This window comes from Rhagoletis zephyria, unplaced genomic scaffold, assembly GCF_001687245.7.
Source record: "Rhagoletis zephyria isolate East Lansing unplaced genomic scaffold, Rhagoletis_zephyria_1.1 Rzeph_scaffold_03311, whole genome shotgun sequence".
NCBI lineage: Eukaryota > Metazoa > Arthropoda > Insecta > Diptera > Tephritidae > Rhagoletis > Rhagoletis zephyria.
Window position 1 is genome coordinate 47,608 of NW_016160394.1, and position 17,652 is coordinate 65,259.

Consider the following 17,652-nt stretch of genomic DNA (forward strand, 5'->3'; position numbering starts at 1 on the left):
CAGAAAGCTTTCTGATACAACTCTGCGCTGAACTGGTTTTCCAACGAGTTAAAGATTTAACCGGTTAAATTTTCCAACAACAATTGCATGCGATTTAAATTGTTTATGAAGATGTTTTGTTCATTTAACTGGTTCAAGCCCATTTAACATATTTAGCTCGTCAATTTGAACGTAGTATTAAAGTACAAAACCGCGTATCGTCGTTCTGCAAAACCGCGTAACTNTCATTTAACTGGTTCAAGCCCATTTAACATGTTTAGCTCGTCAATTTGAACGTAGTATTAAAGTACAAAACCGCGTATCGTCGTTCTGCAAAACCGCGTAACTGACATTTTTTGGCAAAAATTGGATTTTCTCACACAAGCTCTTGGCTCAAGCCTAATTCATCCGTCCAGAAATATGCTAGCAAGAAATGTGATTGATTTATAAAAAAGAGAATAACTTTGAAATATGAGTGTTTTTACTCTCTAGGAAATAATTTATGCAACTTCACATACGCAGTTTTGCATTTTGTTGATACGCGGTTTTGTACTTTATACGACGATATGTTAATTGTTTATTGGAGGGCGGTCTGTTTAAGCCGACTTCAGGTTTTTTGCATACATTAGAAACTTTAAGTTCAAAATTTGTGAAAGCTAATTTGTTGCAAAATCTTAAAAGTAAATTTAAACCAAAATATAAAAAGGTTTTATTTGGGAAGAACATTCTTAAGAATTAGATTTTTAGATCGCATGATTGCATTCAAAATAAGAAAGCGAAAAAGTAACAGCATAATGCGCGCGTGGTTTTTATTATAAGTCTTCTTTAATAGTCTATATTTTATATATTTTGAATAAAAAATAGTGCGAGCTACGTAAGTAAAAAAAGTACCAAGCACTTATAATGGTTTTTGATTTGAAATATTATTACATTGGTATAAATATGGGAAGGAAAATACGCCGATTTATTGTTTTAATATTACCAAAGTGGCAAGGCCGATGATGATACTCACAATTTATGAAACATCAAAAAATTTTATTATCCGTCAAAAGTTGTTTATTGAAACTACCTTCTTTTTTGTATCATGGTAGAAAGCATGATAAAAATATAGTAAGGTAGAACCGCTGAGAGTTACTTTTAAAATTCTTGACGTTTCCAAACATTTTAATTTTTAAATATACTCACAAACTCACACACACATTTTCATTTTCAATCTCAAGCAACAACAATTTATAACAATTTCAATTTTTTATTTTCAATTTTATATGATTTTAAAATGCTGGCAAACTTCAAAAAAAAATCATGGCCGACAAAATGAGAGAACGGTTCTACCTTGCTATGTTTTTATCATGGTAGAAAGATTCGATAGACACTGTAGAGAGCATGATAAAAACATTACAAGGTAAATTCATTCTCTCATTTCGTCGGCCATAATTTTTATCTGACGTTTGCCAACATTTTAAAATCATATAAAATTGAAAATAAAAAAAATTAATTTTTCACAATTGTTGTTGTTTGAGATTGAAAATGAGAATGTGTGTCTGAGTTTGAGTTTTGATTTTAAAATTATATTGTTGGCAAACGTCAGACTGCCTCTCAATGGTTTTACCTTGTTATGTTTTTATCATGGTAGAGAGTGTTGTTTTTAACTTGCTGTACCCTTCTTTATGATGAAAAGGCTTCACCTGAAATGTAGTTGTTTTTAGTCAGGTTTACCCCAAATAAGAACGCGCACACCACAGCGCCGGTGGCGTCATTAGTAAAATATTGGAATAGGCAATGATGGTTTGATAGACCTACTGAGTAAAGATTTGAGCACTAAATTTTCTCCAAATTAAAAAATTATGACCAAAACTTTGCCAAATAGGATCGCAGATATCTTCCAAGGTCGACCAATGATAGTGAAAGTATACAACAAGAAAGAGACTCTACTGTTTACAGCTAAGACAAGAAGCTTATACACTCTTCCACTCTCAGGGTTATAGGACAAAAATATGCTTTGCTTTGTGGACCAGTGCCTCCGAGATTTAACTTCACACAAAACTTCAAGGTCTTTTTCCCCGACAGGTATAACTGGGACAACGAACGACCTATACCCGGGAAGGACAGTCACATATGGCATACTGAACGGCGCTCCTCGCTCTCAAAGCTCACGAGGTCACCTCAAAGCTGGTGTGGGACTGTCTTACACTTTTAATACTGATCGCCTCCAGGAACCGGGTATATCTCATATGGGTACCGGGACACAGTGGAGTAATGGGCAATGAAGTCGCAGATTTTCTCGCTAGAAAAGGGGCCCCACCGGGTTTCGTAGGCCCAGCACCTTTTACCAGTCTGCCAGGGAGCTCCGTTAGGCGAATCTACTATATTTAGATGAAGAACAAGGCGCACCAGGTGAAGCCCTCAGCAGGGCCAGCCTTGGCCTCCTTGGATCACCGTACCTAGAAGTGCACGACCTAAATGGCATTTAGCCAAAGGACCTCGCGAGGTTTCTCAGAAGTACGTGGATCAAAGGTGACTTGTAGATGAATAGAGGTTCGTTACATGAGATCGTTTTGGTTTTGGAACGTTTGAAACGTGCACATAATCAGACTAAAATTTAAAGAACTATAAAACTGCGTATTCGAAAAAATTCTAACACTTCTGAGAAAAAAGTTTGAAACTTAGCTGAAAATTTTTTGATTTTTTTTTGTAGTTTTTTACAAAGTTTCTATGGGACTTGTTAGAGAATGGACTGTATTTAAATTGAAAATTCTTAAAATTAAATAAATAAAGATATGTGGAAAACAATATCACTTTGAAATGGGGGTGCTATAGATATGGCCAATACTGTATGTCTTTAGAAGTATAAGTCTCTCCCCCCCCAAAATATATTCCTGGGTGCGCCCCTGTACGGCATATCTTCTCCGACCACTGTAGGACGTGTGAAAAATGGATTGTAGTGTAGGTGCGGGGACTTTTTCAACTGTCCTCCAAATCCAAAGATTTATGGCGGGTGTCATAAAAAGCTTTAGTAAGGAAAAATACCAAATGTGAAACCAGAAATCAGAGCATAAATATCTTGACACTGGCGCCATCTAGCGATACCATTTTTGGCAAAAATATTTCTGCTTACATAACCAATACATATGTATTATAAAAAACAGCCAAATCGACCTATAAATAAGTTAGATAAAAGACTTTTTTTTCGCGGTAGACTTTTCGCTGGAATCGTTCATATGTTAGTGGTAAATTTCAGTAAGTTAGATATGGTTAATTTACCTTAGGAGTACATTTGAGGAAGGTAGTGGTGGACAAGTATCAGAGATATTTGAATGCCCACATATCCTTGTCGCTGATGGGTTACAGTACTGCTACAAGTGATGACTGCTAAAAGTAACTTTCGGCAAGAATCTTGGTCAAAGTAAAGTAAGGAAAATAAACAGCAAGTGGGCTTAGAGAGTTAGCGGCTCGTAATTGGCATCACGTTTTTTATTTTGATTTGGATAGTTTATATCAAAAGTTGCCATCTGGTGAGCTTTAAGTAATAGTATCTAAACTCTTAAGTGCTTAAGTACTCAAACAAGAGCAGGCAAATATTTTTTATTTGCACAACACTTGAGATAAAGCGAAAGGTCATACGTAAACATCGGCGATGAATTGTATAAATATAAACACAATCAAACGCAAACCGATAGGCAGACGTATGCAGACAATTATATCCCGCTGGCAGCGTTTAAAAGTACACATACAAATATAAATAGTTTTGCCGCAGTATGAATCAATAACGCCTAATGACAAATACTACATTTATCAATTGATTATCAGCGCCATTTTTTTTTCATTATTACGTTTTNTGACAAATACTACATTTATCAATTGATTATCAGCGCCGTTTTTTGTTTTTGTTGTCGTTTTTTTCATTATTACGTTTTCTTCTTGTATGTACATTAGACTGCATCACTCCCCATACAAAAAAAAAAAAATCGGTACTATTTTTCCTCTGGAATAATAAAATCTATTATATTTTAAGACGTCCACCAAAATATTTCGGAAAAATATTAAGATCTAAATGAGCTGGACCGATTTGAAAATACCTCCAAAAATGGAGTTTTTTATGAATAAAAATAGTTTCTTAAAGATATTTTTTTGAAAAAAACCCCTCAAATGACAAAACGGTTTAAGCTTAAAATATTTACATAAAGATATTAAAAAAAAAAATTTAACAACAATTTGAACGAAATCGTAATGATGAGATTTTTGATGCTGTTTTTTAACTTTTTTCAAAGATCGGTATAAGAAAAACTTGAATAACTGAACCTAAACTCTTCCGATTTAGACTTGAGAGGTGTCATTGGAAAGGTATTTTCTCACCCTTTTCATTTCTTTGCTAATAAACTCGATGAACGAACGTCATTCAAAGTTGAATTAAGATGTGTTGGTACTCGAAGAAAAAAGATCCCATAAGTTAAAATCAGAACATTTTTGGCCCAGTTAATCAAGTTTTTCGTAAATCAATCTTTCGTTCTTACGATTCCGTAGAAATGATTTTTAAATTTTTTTTATGCAGATTTTTTAAGCTTAATCTAATTTGTCATCTGAGGGGACTTTTTTCAAAAAGTCCTTTAAGAAACTATTTTTATTCATAAAAAACTTCATTTTTGGAGTATTTTCAAATCGGTCCAGCTCGCTTAAATCTTAATATTTTTCCGAAATATTTTGTTGGACGTCTTAGAATATAATAAATTTTGTAATCCCGGCGGAAAAACCGCAACTTTTTTTGCTGATGCAGTCTAATGTACATACAGTAAAACTTCTAATCTGCCTCCGCTGTTTTGTGACGCTGTGTAGCTTTTCGATTGCCATTGATTAATTTATATTTATTAGAAACTTACACTTTGCTTCGAATTTAGGCAATGAATAACCCGCTGGGAGCAGTTGTTGTGCGGCCAAATCATTAAACGCGCCCACTATGTTACAACCGCTTACGGGTTGGCCGTAGTAGATGGGCCTGAATGTGTGCCCAAATATGATTCGTAATGGGTGTTCAATATTCGCTAAATGCGTGCCATTGCTGTGGAGAGTGAGGAAGCTCTCCAGCGCGTGGGTGGAGATGGAAAATTTATATTCTTCACATACATTCATAGTTAGCACTTGTTTGACCTTGAAATTTACGGCAGCTAAGTTCTTTGCAGTCTCACTGCCGTACTCGCCCGGTTGCAGTGCGCAGCTGTGGTGTAGGGTTTGTGTTATTTTAAAGGAAATTTTTTTGATGTCGCGGACTTCCACTAAGGTGTTGCTAGGTTCTGTTTCTTCATACTCCGCTCTTTCTTCATTCTCTGCTCTTTCTACTTCCTCTGCTTCTGCTTCATGCTCACTTTCATCCTCTTCACTCAAAATGCTGCTCGACCTTTTCGATTCTGTGTCGATCTTGTATTCCCGGGCGTCAATATTCGCCAATTTGGCTAACAAAGGACACCAACCGGCCGACAGCTGTACTCTGCCCGTATTCGTTCTCGCCGTTCGTATAGGCGGCGTTAGCGATCCCCCCCTCTTCAGTTCTTTCTCCCAATCACAGTTGAAATTTATCACAGTTGTGGGGGGGTCGACGGTTTGCAGTTGCAGCCCCCCGCCATAGTCTATATCTTCATAGCTCAGCATCTCATCTGTATCCAATTCATCATAGAATTGCTGTAAATTCGGTGATTTTTGTATGCTTTGCACTACATCACGTCTCTTTTGTTCCGTTTCTTTATTTATAAACGACATTGCTTCTTAACTTTCCTCACTTCTTCACTAATTCACTTTGTGAAAATTTTACATTTCTAGAAATCAACTTTTCAATTTCACCACTTTCGCACAATTTTTGCATTCGAATGCGTCAACTAACTTCGTGCAACTGGTCGTTGCTGGTTTTGTTGACACACAAAACAGTTGTTAAGGTTCATAATTAGGTACACTCAATGCCAAGGCGCTTTCTAACTTGCAAACACTTGAAACTGTTGCAAAAGCTTATCAACTCACCGGTTTTTAGCTGATAACCGCTGACAGCTCAGCTGAGCGTAGTACTGCCAGAAAGTCTGCGAGCAACTGATACGGTTTTGTACTCACTAAAGTAGGTAATAATATTTGGGAGATCTACATATATGCATGTCTGTACCTACATATGTCAGCGTGTCTGTCAGCTGTACTAAGTATAGGAATTGCTTATTAGTCTAGTAATTTTGGCGAGCGCTTTCATAAGTACATATAAATTTATTTTCTTACCAAAGTGTTATTTGACAGTTTGTTGGCACAAAGCGTAGTAAGTATGCTATATGTGTGTGTATGCTTAATTACACTGCTGTGCGAAATTATTTGCCGTTATATAAATTGATTGTTTTCAAAAATTAGTTAGCGTGACTATGAGAAAAATTTCACAGCGTGAAAATTCATTCATCTTAACTGTAAGCTCGTTGAAATTGTCAGCAAATAAGAAGCAAAATAAAATTAGGCCAGAGGGCTGAAATGTAATTTACACTAGATTTGGTATTTATTTAAATGTTCCATGCAAAATCCGTGAAGTTTACATGCGCTGGGCTATAATTTGGTTCCGAAATAAATAGCAAAGATACCCAGCAGGAAAAAATAGTAGTGAAACTAGCTTCTAGAGCCGCCCTGTTTCCGTTCTGTATAAGGCAGAGTACTAGTGCTTTTAAAGTATCCGCAAAGCTTAAATATTTTCCATCTCGACCACACCAATATATGTACAGATGCTCTGAATTTGGATAAAATCAGACTTTAAATACAGTTTTTAGAGATCCATCGACTGAACTTGAATCAAATCCAGTGCCATCCATACAACCATATGCAATGAATTTATGTTGAATCGAATTCGTACCCTGCAAAAAATTGTGCAGAGAGAGAGAGTATTCCGGAATTGGTCTCAATCGGGTACAGTTGGGCATCAATTAGTCGCAACTACTTACGTGTATTTTTGGAGATCAATTAGTCCTCGACTCATCTCTAACGGGTACAATTAAAGATTTGATGATAGTCTCTATACACCTTGTGCTTTATTAGATATGCGCACTAGGCACGAAGTTCCAACACGAAGATGTTCTATACACATTTTTAGTCACCTTTTTTTTGCGATAAATATTACGAGTACTTAGAAAATGGCATTTGTTAAGAAAAGTGTACGAGACATATAAATGTAAGACTAGAGAACTAATTTGTGCACAGGAGGAATGTGATTTCATGTTGTATACAGGTCCTACTGGGCACTTAGTCAACGAATTTCATGTGCGACGTATGTAAAACATTTTACATGTGAGAAGTAATTTTGAGGGTTTTTCCTGTATGGCGAACATTTCCATCTTGTATAGAATCAATAGTTGATCGATGAAAATGTTTCTGGCTAAGACTTGCGAATAAAAAACTTAAAACTTTTGCAGGTTGGAATGGCGCCACAAGTGCTTCTGCCCTCTATGGTGCCAGAGTTAAGTCTTTAGTTTGAATGCGTAGTAGGGAATTTTAATGCTAATATGGACTAATGAATCCCGACTGGAAATTCTCTAGACAAAGCCCTGAGTCCGTCCAAAGCCTGGCTAGATTTCCGTAACTGCGATTTTCTTGACAGTGTCAAAATAGGTTTGGGCATGGAAATCCCTTCTAATGTATTCCGGCGCTTAGTAGATTTCCTTAACAATGTTCTCACCCAATAGAATCTGGACAAGCCCAGCATACAAAAACTAATAAGAGATAATCACTTCTGGCGCTAAACAGATTCTCTCAACGACGGTTATCTGTTGTAGGCACTACCATGCAATATCTTTACTTGGGTAACCAGTTCGGGTGCCTGGTAGAGTGTCTCTAGTACATTTACGTTGGCAGCGGCAGGACAGTATCTGTCAGTATTTTAAAGGGTAAGATTGCCGGATACAGGATAGGTTGTCCTGAAACAAGTTTATCTTCTTAGGGCCTGGATTGGCTCCAGAATAACAGTTTTCCTTCGACATAATCATTGTTGAGAAGATTTCCTTAACTAAGATACATTTTTGCAGTACCTGGACTGCAGTGGTATCCTACGAAATTCTACCTGGAGTAACCAATCCTTTTGCTGGCAAGTTTTTTTAGACAACAGTGACAGCATACAGTAGTAAACTATATGTACCAGAGAGTAGGCTGGCTGTAGCATACAAGAACTGATCAGAGATTTTAATTTCTGCAGCTGAAGAGAGAAAAAGTTATCTCTCTTAGTTCCCGAACTGGCTTTAGCACTCAACACCTTGATTTGGGCTACTTATTCTGGCCCTGACTAGATATTCCCTACAATAATTTCCGTGTCACCACCAGAACAAGCTCTCGGAAGGGACTGCGATACAATGGTAAACTATGAGGATGTTAGGTATATTTTACAAACCTAAATCAAAGGCCCAGAATCACTGGAGAGTGGTTGCTTAGAGCGGGCATTACCCTTATGTCTAGCGCTTCGATAGTATTCCGTGTCGGCCGCTAGACGGAAGAAAGAAAATCTAACAAGCGGCTGTCTAAAATCGAGATCAGTACTTCGCAAGCTGCAGCAACACGTTTACAAGTCGTTCATATTGGTCTATCTCACAATGGTACTTTACCAGTCCGGACAGAAGTTTCTCATAAAAGAACCAATTCCACTTTATGTCAGCAGGTAACCTAAGAAAATATGGAATCCGAAATCCCAATTTCGAAATACCAAAGGAAAAAGAAAAATAATAAGGCAGCCATTAAGTCGAATTGAAAGTGGGATAAAATTACTGGAATTTTCATTTAAAATTCACGACTACACAGAGAAATAAAATCCAATATTTCCGAGTCCCACGAATCAGGCCGTGCGCCCAGCGAATATGGCTCTTGCTGAAAGCATTAAGTAAAAAACATTAAATAGCTGTACCGAGCAGCTAAAGGAAAGTAGTACATAAAACATAGGACCTACATAAACTTTCTCCATGGCGGGCCTGATTTGCCGTACAGAAACATGCATCAATGGTCATGAGCAGAAAACCCCACTCGATTTGCTAGTAAAACCTGCTCATTTCGCAAAATTAAACACCTACACATTTCACAATAAAATAGCATCAGCTTCCATTTGCTTCAACCAAATTGCGTGAAGGTCAATTGCTTAAGAGAAGGTGATGCCTTTTGCTCCGAAATTAATTCTATGTGCCTTTCCGCGATCTCATTATTCGCTTAACTACTCATATCTCTCTATGTCTCCAAATGCGGTAAACTTAATTCAGGCTAGAATGAAAATTTATAGCGCATTACTCGCGCTTCCAGTGCCTTATTTTGTGCCGACTTTAAATGCATTGTTGGATACCGTCGCCTCTTGCTGAGCACTCTCTACTCCGCACAACGAGAATACAAGCACAACATGCCGGCGGCGCGCATTTACGAGCGCGCCTTAGCTAATGAGACAAATTTTTGATGGGACGTCGCGCGGCATTTGCAAGTTTTCTTCCTGCGCCAGCGAGTGGTGTCCTTCTGCTTTCTGCAGCTGCAGTCGTCGTTTGCTTGTGAAAACAAGTTTAGATGATTATTGCCACCATCAAAGGCGCTAGTGAAATAAACGCAACATGACTTTCGACCAGATGGCCAACTCCACTCCAACCCATGCAGCATCTTCAACATTTTTGTGGGTTACTGCGTGCTGGAGATGAGGATTTTCGGTAAACAACGAAAATCTGATTATACGCGACAGCAATAAAACTGACAGCAGCAGGCAAAGTGTTGCTCAAAACCATACATCCTGTTTCACTGGCACTCTGCACGTCGCCGGTTGATGGTTGGCGTGAGTGAGCGTTCGTTGCCTCTACTATCTCGGGATAAAAGTCCTGAAGTGGCAACGAGGAGTTGCTGGCGGGTGTACAAGTGGAGGATCGTAATAAAATGCGCTGGCGCATCTGCAGCTGCTCGCAATGCGAAATGTTAGTTGCACATAATTTTGCAACAATATTTGCATTGTGATCACCCCCCCCGTTGCTCAGCTATTTGATGGCATCTGTTCTGTTGTTGTTTTTAATGTTGCTGTTTGCATTGTTGCCATGCGGCAATACTCTTGTTGCTGTTGTTGTTGTAATATTCATTGTCGGTTGACTGTTGCGGCATGGCGCACAAAAGTTATGCTGCTAATCTTGTAAGTTGCACAGTGGTGTACGAATGGAGAATTTTTATGGAATTTTTTCTATGGCGTAGCGCCCAAAGACCAACAGAAAAATTAAAGGAAAGCTACGTTCAGTCAAGTACTTCAACTTTGCCCATCTTCTGTCATTCTTAGATTGTCGAAATAAAGAAACGCTGCTGATTCTGTGAGAATATTCCACTTCAAGGTCCTGGCCTCTCCTTGGGGAGGTTTATAAGTAGCCTGTATCTCTTTGGATTGTGTCCCCCTAATAGTCTCTTCGCTTGACGAAGTACGGAGATGCTTCGCCAATGCAGTTCCCTCAGTTCGTTATTTTCCTTCCTGAGTGCCTCCTTTATCGTGCTGGGACCCACCGCAAGGAAAGGCTCCGGTCCTATCGGTGTCGAGGCAGCCGCCATCCTGGCCAGCTGATCGGCCACTTCGTTTCCCTCGACACCCATGTGCACCGTGGTACCCATGTTAGCTGGATTGTGTTGTGCACAGCAAGGGCATTAAGCTTCTCGATGCAATCCAAGGCAAAAGAGAATTCGACCTTGAAGGATGTGAGAACCATAAATGCCGCCTGACTGTCGCTTAGTATAAGTATCCATTCCCTTCGATAATTTCTGCGAAGGTTAATCTCTGCGCATAGACTGATTAGATAGACCCGCTTGGAAGATGCTTGGGAAAGTCCCCAAGGGGACTAAAATATTCAGCCTGGGACCGTATACTCATGCTCCAATACCCTCAGGGTCCTAGAGCCGTCCGTGTACCACTGTAGAGTGCTCTCCTGGACGTGTCCTTCTAAGATAGACGTGCTCCAAGACGCCTTTCTGTATATATTGACTATTTATGAAGTTTCTTTCAAATACCGTTCTGTACATATCATCCCTGGGTCACAGCACTAATGGAAGCCTACCTTGTCCCTGTTCCTGGATGATAGCACTTTACCTTTACCAAGACCCTCTCTCGCAAAGTTTAAGAGCGTTTGTTTTGTCAGCTGTTCAATCATAATATATAGTGGCTCCAGTTCAATGACTACTTCCACCAGCGCTGCCGTCGGACATGTGCGCATAGCCCCGCGATGCAAACACACGCCAGGCGTCGAAACTTGGCAAGAGACTGTCTTGCCGTCGCCAATGGATGCAGAGGTATCTCTTTCAGTGTGTTAGACCTGATTTCATGGTCGATAATCTTCTCCATTGCCTTCAGCATAAAGGAGGTTAGACTTATCGGACTTAATGACTTAGTTAGGGAGTAAGCCCTCCTATCTATTTTCGGGATAAAGATAACCCGCGCCGTTTGCCACACCACTTCGGGAATGTGGGCCAGCGCTAGACTGTCCCGCATTATGTCGACAAGGTGTAGAAGTAGGAGCTCCTCACCCTGCTTCAGCAGAACTGGACTGATGTCATCCACCCCGGGGGCTTTGTACCGTTCAAAAGAATCCAACGCCCATCGAACTGATTGTTGGGTTATTAAGCCTTTGGCCAGCTTCCAGTCCGATGGGAATGGCCTGACTACGCGGAACACCGCATCCCGGGTTGACGGAATGGCATCAGGGAAGTGGGGAACATAGCAGAGCGAGTGCTCTATCCTCTTCGTTACCGGAATAAGTGCCGTCTGGTAGCCTAATGGCTAGCCTGGTTCCTGCAATCTAGCAATCTAGCAGCCGCAGGGGTAGATGAGATGCTCTCACAGAAGCACCTGAAGCTGCTACGCTTCACTTTTCTAATCGCCTTACTGTATGTTGTTAGGCTCGCTGAATACTCAACCCCAGTTCCCCGTGCGCTTTGCTCGATTGAAGAGTCTGCGCACCTCCTTCCTGAGTACTGAGAGCTCCCGTAACCACCAAGTAGGCTGAGACCTCCCCTTTGGCTTAGACACGGCACAGCTAGAGTTACATATATGGAAGTATCAGCTTTATGCTTGAGTAAACTTTCATAGCCAGGTGGTCTGTGATACGACACCTTCTTAATTAAGCCTTTGTTTGTTAATCTTTTTAGGAAATACGCCGTCATAAATATTTGTTTATCTGCAGTTGCGGCTAAATGTAAACACTGTGCGAATGTAGGTTCTTTTGGCTTTGCTACTTAGGTGGATTAAAAGAATTTATGATTTCCATATTTATCACTGTTGGTTATAGGATTATTTATTATTTACTGTAGTGACAAAATTCACTTAAGTACTCACAAAGTTGGCTAAAAGTTTTCGCTTCGAAATTTTGAGCGTAAATTTAATTTGATACTTAATTTAAGGCGGCATTAAAATTTTAAATTACTGCCGCTTCAACGACACACTCCTTTCTTTCTGTGCTACGCGCAATTACAAAGCTTTTTGCGCGAGTAAGTATAAACTAATCGAAGAGTATTTACCTCAAACATTTTTATATTACACTACACTCGGCTACAGCAAATTTCCGCTAACAATTGTCAATGCAGACAAAAGCGCGAGACAAGTAAAATACTTAACGCCAGTTCCTGATTCTCAAGATTACAATTTCCGCTTACAATGTGCGTCAATATTTAAGAAGAAATTAAGAGTACAAAAAATCTCAATAAAACGCAAAAGGGTGGAGAAAAAGTAGGAAAGCGAATGAAAAAAAAAAAAAAATATCACCTTTTAACAAAGCTAACAAAAGGTAAATACCGGCACATGAATAATGAAAAGCGTGTGCAAATTTGTGCATCAAATCACTCAGAAGTGTAGCAGAAGGCAGCTGCTCCAAGCACTACTACATCCTTTCGCAGGATGAGGGCGTTTCAGGTGAAAGCAAAGCTGACACAGAGAAACGTAGCGAAAATGAGCGCACTTACCTTCAAACTTTTCATACGCAGCGAAGCTTAACTTCTCCGGCACATAAGATAAACGCCGACAGCCGCTGATGTACTCCAAATGCCCGGCCATGCCTGCGGCGCTGGCACTTCCGTTGGCGCTGGCGCTAATAGTATTGGCCGCTGTCGCTGCTGCCTTCTCAGCCGTAAATGTAGCAACTTTTTTGAGTACATTGTTGCTAAGCGTCGTTGTCGGTGTGGCAGGGGTGGCCGGAGTCGCAGGAGTCGCCGGAGTGGCTGGAATGCCGGCGATGGCTGGTGTTGATGGTGTTGCCGTTACAGCGGCTGTGGCGGCCGATTCCGAGTATACACCAGCGGTGGTGGTAGGCGTTGATGCAGCAACTTCCGATGCTGCAGTTGTTGGTGTTGTTGTGGTTGGCGTAACCAAACCAGTGGCATCCCGTTTCGATGTTGCCACTGGCGGAGGTGTGGCGGGATGTGCGGGCGTTTGGTGTTGAGACTGAACAGGTGTTTGTGATGATTTAAACGAAATTATAACGGTTGATTGAGTTTCTGTCGGAGGCGGCTGCGGCGGCGGCGGCGGCGGCAACAACTGTTTGTTGTTCAAGGTGCTGGCATCTGGCGAAGGCGACATCGAAGGCGGCACGGAATATACGCATGAAAGAAATAAGAAAAAAGGGGAAAAAATATATTTTGTTACATCTCATCTGTTTGTTTTTTTTTCTTTTGTTGCTTTGTTCGAAGAAAATGAGTCAAACTTATTTTCTTGCAATTGTTTGTGCAGCCTACTTTGGTAGGCGGTGATGAGCCGGAAAAAAGGAAATTAAAAGAAAAAAGGAAATCCGCATAAAGTAATAAAATGAAGAGAAATGAAGGAAAAGGTCGAACGCAGTGAGTCTTACCAATAAACCCAATAAAAGGATAATATAATAAATAACCTCGAAAACATGACTCGCCCAAGTGCGTGTTGGAATTTCTTGCTTGCTGCCTGAGCTTTGAATAAATATTTTTTGCAGCCACGCACACACTTTTCACGCTAAAAGCTTGCTTAGTTACCGGCTACACACCTACACCTCCCTAACTAGCACTCCCTCAAAGCTTGCGTGCGTCCCATTTTGTGGCCTTTGGTGTTAAAGACTTTTGGGTTTCTGTTTACGTTTTATATTTTATGATTTCTTTTTTTTTGCAAATTTTCATGTACATATGTATATAATTTTCATCATTAAGTTTCTTAAATTGCGTTCCATATGTATTTAACATAAAATCCCATAACAATTTTCCATAAGGACAGCTGTATATCGGGCGACTTTTTTATTTGCCCAAAAGAAGCAGCTTCCGTTTGTCTGATGGCCCGTTCGCAACTTGATTTAATTAAAAGTAAAAATGACGCGCCGAAGTTAAAGGAATAAAATATTACCTCAATATGGATACTTAAATGCAAGTATGTATGTGTGTGCTTCCTTTACCCATTCCCAAACACTTTTTAAGGTCAATAAATGAGTAAAGAATTCGGGTAAAAATTCTTTTAATAATATCTTACGCAGCGATGCATAAAAAAGTTATTTTTTAAGAATGGGCATGAAGACATTGAAAAGGATCATTAAATTCTTAGCCTTTTTGTTGTATTTTCATTGGTTAAAGTTTTAACAATTTTGAATACATATTTAGAAAGGTTACTTTTGTTTTCGAAACGCAGTTTGAAAATAGGTGAAAATCAATTAAGTACAGTGAATCAATTAAGTTTAGGTACAGAGAGTTTTTGCAATACGGGCAACTGTTTATTAAATATTTTATTTTTTGCTGTTTCTTTTTTACAAAAATAAGGTTAATTCTACAGCAAAAACTCCAGAAATCAGAGTTCCAAACCTTATGCAAAATTAAAAAAATTTCATTCATTTATTGCACTTTTTATTTACACTTTTTAAAAAATAGTTGAGTATGCAATGAATGAGCAAAAAAAAAAAATTTGCGAAAAATAAAATATTTAAAAAATAAGTTCCCGTATTGCAAAAAATTATTCGCTGTACCTAAACCTTATTGCCTGACTGTACATACACACATACATTTGTACATAAATACGAGTGTGAACCGCTCACAAATGATTTGAAAATTAATAATTATTTTCTTTATCGACTACCGATGCAAATCGATATTGGGCTCAAGTTTGAATTCAATTATTAAGTATTTCTCTTATTTTTTAAGTCCGGCCGACTAGAGTTCAACAAATTTCTTCCGCCAATGTTCAATTTATTAGACAGTGAAGCAAACTATTTTATTGCATAAATTTCTTACGAGTACTATTGCACTTCTTTCCTCGCTTACCTGGGGCGCACCACTAATAAGGTACAAGCATTTTGAATACCGTTATAAAATACAGGGTATTCATCAAAACTCATAAATGCCTCGTAATCGTGTAAAACAACCCAAATAAACCGGTTTTCCATACAAAATTGCCCTATAATGTTGCAAAATACTGCAAAGCTATTAACTAAAATTTTAAGCTTTAATTAAGAAATTGCAAAATCCTTAATAGGGAAACTACGTTCTTGAAATATCTGATAGATTTCGAAGAATTTCTACTTCGCTAGCAATTCATGAGCAAATGTATGTACAATGTAAGACATCTATGGTTGCCAAATGTTCGAAGAATTTCTAAAATATTTACACAAATATGTAGGTATGGATGTAAATAAATTAAAAGTACGTGAGTCTGCACTTGCTGTCGGTTTCCAGATATCTTGCCATTCGCTTAACTATCGTCTTACTTAGTTCTAAATACATTTATTTGCCACACACACACATATGTACAGTGCCGGCCACTTTTATAGCGCCCCACTTTTGCAACTCAGTATTGCCAGTTTTATTACATTTTCATTCACTTTGTATAAAATAACAGCATATTCTATAACAAAAACCACGTAAGTCTGATTTTCAATCAAAATTGATAACACTTTTGAGTAAATATGCATTTTTGTAGCCCATCGATTTTATTTTTAGAAACTTTAAACTTGAAATACCGAAATTGAAGGACTATAAAATTGCATGCTCAAAAAGATTGGAAAAATTGTTGAAAATTTGTAAATTTGTTGATTTTAAAATTTTTTATAAAACGCTTTTTTACAAATGTTGTTTTTTTTTTGGATTAGAATATGCAATATTTTTATAAAAAAGTAATGAATAAACAAAAGGAACAGAGGCAATACCGAGGCTCAAAAGAGGGCGGTATTCAAGTGGCCGGCACTGCATATGTACATATGTATGTATGTATGAACGTACATGCACTTGCATATATTACATACATATGTACATAGATCGTCTAGCCACCCAATGGAGTTGTGTACTTACATATTTAGCTGGGTTTTGTTAGCCAAATGGGTATTTAAATAATTTCCAACTTGTGCAGGACATGTTTGCTTATGTATGTATGTATGTATATGTGGTTGAAACACACTAGTGTACGCCATATATATGTATGTACATATGCACGCCATTGAAGCAGGAAACCCATGCACGTACATAGATATATATGTATGTATGTGTGTACATATGTATGTACATTTCCCAAAGAACAGCTGATGGCATTTGTTAAACACAATGCATAAATACATAAGTATATTGATATATGTAACCAAATTGTTTTTACGTGTCAGGCTTGTTTTCGTTGTTGTTGTTATTAGCATTCGACCTTCGTAATGTGTTTGCAAAATGAAAAGCATCCACCGAGGAGGTCGAGCTCTCACGTCCCCACTATCAATGGAAGCTGATGGGCAATTGTATGACCAGAAACTTGCGAAGCGGAAGGGAGTAAAGTAAATGATTTTGGCACCATTTGTTTCCACTGGGTTAATGGGTAAATAAATAAACAGGAAAGGCGTGCGCCTAAAAGCCGGTCATACACTAAATATGTATGTATGTGTGTACTAAGTTGGTAGGCATTGGGAAAATGTGCTCACATGCTTGTTATAATGACCCGATGATAGGTTAGGGGATTTTATTTTGTATATTTATACAGAATTCAGGAAGTGATTATGGACTGCGTGTGGTGCGAAAATTGGACTATAGGTATGATTGAAGTGAAGTTTGTTGCAATAGGAAATAGTTACCACACAAGCTCTCTAAAATGGAGTTTTAAGGACCTAGAAGTGGGCACTACCATTACACAAGGCCTGGGTTCGAACCCGGTTTCTGAATAACATTAAAAATAAAATAAAAGAAAAAAAATAAAAGGAGCTCTCCCCTCGGCAGGAAATGGAAAACCTCCGGATGCCGTGAAAAACAGCTTCTCATAAAAAATTCAATCACCGTTAGGAGTCGGCGTAAAACTGCGTTCGCGTTTTGTATAAGCGCCCATCTATTATTATGATTAGTATTGAGTTAACTTTCCAAAAACCGTCTCTGTATATGCTTGTTAAGAAACCTGCGCTGCGACCCAGTTAGATAGATCAATTGAACAAACGATTGTACTAAGCGCTTTTGCACCCTGCAAGCTCCAGCCTCTTGAGGGACAATCATATGGAATATTCTCTGGGGGTTTCTCCATCTGTCCACCAAATCCACAGCCCATATCGTCGGTGGGTCCCATTTTACAAGGATGGTTACTTAGCCTGGAGTGTAGGTCTTCAGGCCCATTGCACCGCGAAATCTGCATAGGTTCGATATCGCTGAGCGTATAGTCGTTTAAAAGTCTCACTCTGTGGTGAGCTAGTGTTAGCCAGGTGGTAATGCAATGGTCCTACAGAGGCCGAGGATGGTTTGTTGCAC

General features: G+C 38.8%; 1 protein-coding gene across 1 annotated transcript in view; it reads right to left on the reverse strand.

The window, feature by feature from the left end:
- capu (formin protein cappuccino) overlaps positions 1-13,525 on the reverse strand; it is a 35,105-nt gene extending 21,580 nt beyond the window's left edge. Inside the window, exon 1 of the mRNA XM_017623700.1 lies at positions 12,913-13,525. Coding sequence (XP_017479189.1) covers positions 12,913-13,525 — 613 coding nt within the window. The remainder of the gene's footprint in view (positions 1-12,912) is intronic.
- Between the last annotated feature and the right edge of the window lie 4,127 nt (positions 13,526-17,652).